The sequence below is a fragment of the Ambystoma mexicanum genome, chromosome 8, assembly GCF_040938575.1.
Source record: "Ambystoma mexicanum isolate Mex_15411 chromosome 8, UKY_AmexF1_1, whole genome shotgun sequence".
NCBI classification, from domain to species: Eukaryota; Metazoa; Chordata; class Amphibia; order Caudata; family Ambystomatidae; genus Ambystoma; species Ambystoma mexicanum.
This window is the reverse complement of record NC_090929.1, coordinates 1,053,819,508-1,053,826,329: the sequence shown is the minus strand read 5'-3', so window position 1 is coordinate 1,053,826,329 and position 6,822 is coordinate 1,053,819,508. Positions and strand designations below refer to the sequence as shown.

General features: G+C 45.4%; 1 protein-coding gene across 2 annotated transcripts in view; it reads right to left on the bottom strand.

The window, feature by feature from the left end:
* Positions 1-4,744: 4,744 nt before the first annotated feature.
* The window catches only part of ANXA11 (annexin A11), a 292,276-nt gene continuing 290,198 nt past the window's right edge, over positions 4,745-6,822 (bottom strand). For both annotated transcript variants that reach the window (XM_069611028.1, XM_069611027.1), the window contains one exon: positions 4,745-6,200. In XM_069611028.1, coding sequence (XP_069467129.1) covers positions 6,141-6,200 — 60 coding nt within the window. In that variant the 3' untranslated portion in view covers positions 4,745-6,140. The remainder of the gene's footprint in view (positions 6,201-6,822) is intronic.

The following is a 6,822-nucleotide window of genomic DNA, read 5'->3' as shown; positions in this document are numbered from 1 at the left end:
GAAGATCTAGCTATCTGGGCAGCGCCATCATCTTGAATAAGTTTGCTCTACCGAACAAAGAAATCAAAAGGTTTGCCCATTGCCTTGCGTCCTTGCTAATATCGGGTCCAGATTATTTCTAAGGAAGACTGCCCGCTCTACTCCGATTTGCATCCCCAAATATTTAATTGTCTCCCTAGCAATTGAGAGAGGGCAGGTCTTCGGGATAGTTTTAGCCTCCCCATTTACTGGCAAAAGTACAGATTTTTACCAATTAATTCGAAGACCACTATGCTCACCTTGCTTCCCCACCACCTCCATCACCAATGGGCCAGAGTTTGTGGGGGTCCCTAATCGTCTGCATATGATAACCGATCTTCACCCACCCCTCGGCCAACTAAACCCTGCAATTCGCTGGTCCCCCATTATTTTGGCTGCAAGGGGTTCTATCGTGTACAGAAAAGAGGTGAGAGGGGGCACCCCTGCCGGGTTCCCCTCTGCAATGGGAATGTCTTAGACATATGGCCGTTAACTTTTACCCTAGCACTCGGATTGGCGTATTCCATTATTACTCATAGGTACTCCCACCGGACCGACTCGAAGGCTTTCTCCGAGTCAAGGGCTATATGTGCATTTGGGCAATTTAGGCGGTCAATCATACTTAAAGCAATATTCACCCTCCTAAGGTTTATTCTAGTGGCCCTACTCGGCAGAAAACAGCACTGGTCTTGATTAATCAACGTATCCATCACTCATAACATTCTATTAGCCAATATCTTAGCTTTTTTAGAATTTAGGACTCCCCATTTGGCAGCGAAATGGGCTGGTAGGCACTGCATTGCTCTGGGGTTACCCCCTTTTATGTAGGTCCACGATAGTTGCCTGCGTTAGGTCCTAGGCAAAGCACCCGCCTCTAGACTTTCTGTAAACATTGCACCCATTGCTGCCACTACTTTCTCCCCTGCCTTCTTCAGAGCTCAACAGGGAAGCTGTTGTGTCTGGAATTATCCCCGATTGTAGTTGACTTATTGCACCCTGTATTTGTTCTGTCATGAGGTCCCCTTCTAAGAGCTGTTGCCATCATCCAAATATTCTTTGGTGTCCTTTGCCTCCATACCCCACTCTCTGTAAAGAGCTCTTGGTAATACTGAGCGGATGCTTCAAATATATCCTCTCCTTTGGCAAGCACCTCACCATTATCTTTCCAAATTTCCCATACCCATCTGGACCCTTCCCCTCTCTTTTCAGGCCAAGCCAACAGCTTCTCACATTTATTCCCCATCTTATATTGTCTTTCCCTCCCAGAGTGCCACTTTATCCTCGTCCTACGTTACTGTTCTATAGCAGTTTGTAATTGTTACGAAATCCCCTGTTGTCCGACTTAGATATATTTTTCCTCTGCCGCCTAGATCTCGGCTTCCATTTGGGTTGGCCTTTCTCTCCTGTGATGCTCAATTACAGAGATTGCCTTTCCCCTCAGCACCGTTTTATATGCTTCCCAGATAATGATTTGGCTTCCTACCATCCCCCCTCATTCATTTGAAAATACTCCTCCATATCTTTGGTGAGTTGGTCTAGGATTATGGAGTTCTTAAGAAGGAACACATTCAGTCTCCACCCCCTATCTGCCTGTTGCTTTCCCCTGCTATTTTAATGACCAGGAAGGGCAGTGTGGGGGGTGGGGGGTTTCGATTAGAGATGCCTTTTGGTAGAAAGTCAACTGACTGAACTCTTCCTGTGAGCAATCTCAGAAGAAGTTGGCCTTGTGAAGGCGTTGTGGGCCCTGCAGTCAAATGTAAATCCCTGTTCCGTCAGGTGTAGGTCTTGTCAAATATCTCACAATCCCATGGCCTCAATAAATGTGTGGAGTTTCACGTGGGGACAGCCCTGTCTCCCCATATCTGGCAATCTATCTTTCTGTGGTTGGGCAGTGTAATTAAAAACATAAAACCTCAATTATCAAAATTGCCTTCCCCATGTTTGGACAGTAGTATTTCTACCGCTTTAAGCATATCCGCTTGGAGGGTCGAGGGGGAGGGAAATCAACACAGATTATGCAAATTGTCTCCCCCATAGGGTTCCTTTAAGTAACACGTATCTACCATCTTTGTCCCTTTTCCACCCACAAGACATTCAGAGGGAGGGATTTCTTAACCAATATTTTCACTCTCCACTAATCCCCATTGATGCCAGAATGTTCCATTACAGAGTATTTTGCCCTGCCCAAAAAGGAGCATGCTGTCCCCGACATGGGTCTCTTGTAACAGAATGTCTGCTTTATGCAAGTTAAGGAAGGTGGCTACCAGGTCTCTCTTGATTTTATCTAGGAGACTGTTGACATTCCATGTCAAACAACTCAAAGACACTAACTGCCCACTATCCATTCCCACCTCTGTAACTTTTCCAAACACTACACGTCACCACAGTCTCTAAAGCCATTGCCAGGGCCCCTGATAAAACAATTCTTCCGCTGTTCATGTCCCAGACCGTTATAAAAAGAAACCTGAAACTCCCCAATTATAAACCTCCCTCCCAATGCCCCCCCAACCTCCACATGAAACATCTGTTGCCCCAAATTTGCTTGTAAACAAAATAACGTTCTGGAGAACCCGAATGTGAATGTTCAGGGAGTGGATCTTGAGATAAACACTTGCTCTGCTCAGACTAGTCCACCTTCACTGGTTCCATCTGTTGGCACCTGCCCAGTCCAGAGGGATCTCCGACAGATTTCGGCCTTCAATAGTCGGTCATATGTATGCATTCAGCTCTGGTTCGCCTTCCTTCTCAGCGAGTTTTTCCTTGTCCCGTGGCCTTCTCTGTTCAACCGTTAGTAAAGAATGTTACTCCCTGGGGTTCCCTCACACAGAGGGTGGGCAGGAATAACATTGCATACTTGCATTCTCCATCTCTTAGCGGTTTCTTCACCGCTTCAAAAAGGCCCGTCGTGCCTTTTGCACACCCCTGGTAAAATCAGATGTATTGCCACTTTCGCTCGGTTTACTTGTAGTGTGCCTTTCTTCTCGGCGACTAGCAGAATGACATGATCCCTATAGTTTAATCATTTTGCAATGACAGGCCTTGGATGGCTCCCTGGCCGTGTTCCTCTATGTAGGGTCCTTTGTGCCCTCTCCACAACAAATTGATTATCCCTGCGACCCCAGCCATTCTTTCAGCCAGACCTCCAAGTAGAGCTCCATCGACAGCCTTTCGATTTTCTGAGGGAGGCCCAGAATTCATTAGTTATTGTGACGGGACCAGTCTTCTGCCTTTCCTTCCAGCTGCCTTGTTCTGCTTCGTGACTCTGCAATGTTTTTCTTCATAGTAAGTACCGCATCTTTTACTTCAGAAATCCCAGTTTCTGCTTCTCCTATTCTCACTGAGACTTTATGTAGGTCCTGTCGCAGGAGCCCAATGTCCTTCCCAATTGCATCAATCTTCCCTTCCAGTGATGTGGAGACCCGTATCACATGAAGCATTTCCTGCATGGATGGAACCGGCTGCCCTTGCACTTGCTTCGCATCTCTCTCCTTCTCCAGACCTTCTTTTGTCACCTTTGGAGGAACCGTATAGGAGTCCATCTTTGCCTGCAAGGTCATTTTTCAGTTCTGGTCTTTTGCCATGCCCTTTTTCTCCCACCACTGTGTTTGTTGTTCTGTGCACTCCCGCTGGCCCCCGTGAGAGACCAGATCGTCTCTCAGGCCCCTGGAAGATGAGACCCCCCTGCTAGCCCAGTTGTTAGGAACCTCCACCTTGGGATCACGGGCCTCAAACCTGCTGTCAGCAAGATCCTCAGAGTACGTGTCGCAATGCCGTAGGATCCCTTGGTTTACCAACACTGGGCCCAGACTTCCAGTTGTCACCGAGCATCAGTAGATGTCCTGCAGGCCAGTCTCCTGCTCTGAAGCCTTGTTAATGTCTAGAACTGAGATAGGGGGTGGGGGGGAGAAGGGAGAGACTCAGCCTCCGACTGAATCTCACCTCTCCAATTCTGTGCTTCTGGAGTCGTCCATCCCCATGGCATTCATTCAGCACCGTGATCACTTCCCCTCCAGCGGTGGGCTAAGCACACTCTTTACCACTCTGGTTACTGTGAAATGCAGACTATATTCACACTGGGATGTCAGCCGACAGCCATATTAGGCTCCACGCTGTGGCTTCCACTCCGGCATGGCACTCGAGTACATCTTCTCTCCTTTGTCCCAGCGGCACACTATCTGCCTCTCGGAGTGTTCAGTGGCCCTTCACATATATTTGTTTTATGTACCGCCTAGTGAGGGGGGATAGCTCCGAGGCAACGAGTTTGTCTTGGAGGCAACACATCACAGCGCAACACAGGTTTGAATACCGATCCCCGCGCTCTCTGGTATTAAGCATGTTATAAAAGAACCATTAGAATTATAATCAGGGGCTTGTGCGAGCCCCGCTACGGTCCCATCACAGCAGATAGAGATAGATGTGCGACTATCTCATGCCACTGTGCAACAGCACCCCTCCAAAATGGCCTCTTGGCTCCTAGAGGAAGAGCGATAGCAAAACATACCTGTCAACGCTGGATGGTCAACCTAAAAATGAGTTAAAGATTGCCTTAAATGTTTACCTGAAGTGTGGCTTCAGTCACTCATGAGCCGAGTTGAAGTAACCGGGAAATACATGCAACTACCATTAATACATGGATGAACTCTGAAGAAAGAAATTTGAGAGGCACTGCCTAGCCCAAACACAAGTCTAACTGTGCTATGAAAACAAGACAAAAAGTACACGCGTGTTAGTCCCAGATGGCACATGCTTTTTATTGAACAATCTTCTACATATTTATTTTAAGGCACAATCCGCAACACTTTGTTGTGAGGGATGATACAGTCAGCATTTTTTTTTTTGCACCATGATTGCTCAGACTATTAAAACAGCACCTATTAAAATACATTGCCATACTGAAAACATTTATAAATTCATGTCCATACTGCATAAAAGCTGCACAAGGAAAATGACGTAGAATCTCAATTGTGCGGATACATTAGGAATACATATATTGAGAGTGTTTGGGTGAGAGTTTCGTACAAAGCACAGCATAATGGAGATTCAGCAAACTTCTAGCATCAGAACGAGGACAGAGGTGGGGCAGAATCTACGTCATTGCCTTGCATGCATGAAATGGAGATTCAACAGTGCCAGCAAATAACACATCGAACAATTCGATATGAAGACCAGAATTTCATTTGAGTGGGAAACACCCAGTTCTTTGGCGCCAAAGAGAATCTCAACACCACCATGCTCCAACCCTGATCAGCGGAGGCTTTGGCAGATTAACAGCCCTTGACTTATGTGCTGGTGGCAATGTGGGTGGTGCGTACTCTTCTCCCCATCAGAAATCTGCTATTTTGAAATCCCCCTAAAAAACGAATGATTCAACAAGCCTCTGTGGATTCAATTATAGAACAAAAAAGAATTGAGAGAGGATTGAGGATTACTTGATAACATTGCTTATGACAAAAGCTGTCCAAAGGCATTCTAAAAGCCTCTGTGGGATGAAATGAACCACATTTCATCCAGAATTGTGTAAAGATAGTCAGAGCCAGGTGCATAGTGCTACAGAGATTACATTTCTGCATTTAGTATGGAACCCACGTTTTGGTATATAGTACTCTAAAACTATCCCCAACATAAAAGGGAATGAAGGTTATATCAGCAGTAGCGCCCAGAGTAACAAAAGTGCATATAATGTATAGCACACAGAAGAAATTTAAATGTTTCAAGGCACTGGTGAGCAGAGTACTGACCTTTAGGTTGAGGATATGCACATAGGCTGATGGTTGGGGGAAGTCTGCTTTAGATTTTATCCAAGCTTCAAGGGCAAAGTTCCTGGTCATCTGGAAGCTATTAAAGCCTGGATAATCCTCTGTTGCCACCTTGTGCCTGGATGCCCTGTGCTATGTTGCAGAATGATTGGCGCCCAATTTAAAAATAGCCACTGGATGAACCAGGGTGGTCCGATACCCCTTGGTCTAGACTAAAGTTTTCTATTTGCAAAAGTCAATCTACTTTAGTGTCCAGGCTGACTAGAAAAAATTGGGAACAAAAAGGTTTGAAGTTGAAGAGATTGGCTCGATTAGAGGGATACATATATATTTGTACTTTCCGATGCTGCGTGGGACTAGCAGTAGTTAGTCATTGCCGCCACACAGTTTCAGCAGTGTCTTCCGGTAATCTCCTGAGGTGTCACCCTGTTAATAAGAAAAAAAGATTTGAATTCAGAGGACTGGAAAAGGGTGAAGGTACACAATTATTTTTTTTTTAAAGTAATTAGCATTTTACCACCTCCTCCCCCAATTAACAACTTAATGAGAGAAGAGGCAAAAAAGTCACAATTGACGAGCAGAGTTCCCATTTTTGTAAAGGGACCAAACGCACAATGAAAAACTCAAAGAACACACAAACACATATATACATATATAATACATTACTTATCGTAATGTTATTTCAGATGCTTGCATTTTCTTAGATTCACATGCTATGCATAAACCAAGATCTAGTGGCAGTTGTGGAGTATTGCAGGACTTGTTTCCGAAATTCGAAAAGGGACATTACAGAGCGTGTTTGTAATACTATCCTTTGCATGACATGCACGGTATCCATGGTCCTTCACAGATCGAGGTGCCTCAGATTGTTTTGACACGAGGGAGCATGAGTGTTTGTGTGAGTACAAGAACGTCAAAGTAAAACAAGATGAAGGTGAAAGACATGTATGCACCTTGAACTCTAGGCGGGGTGGAAGGGTGGGTGCATGCGAAGCTAAGCAGATAGAAGCATCAGAAATAAGACTACAGTAAGTAATGTATGCCTCCT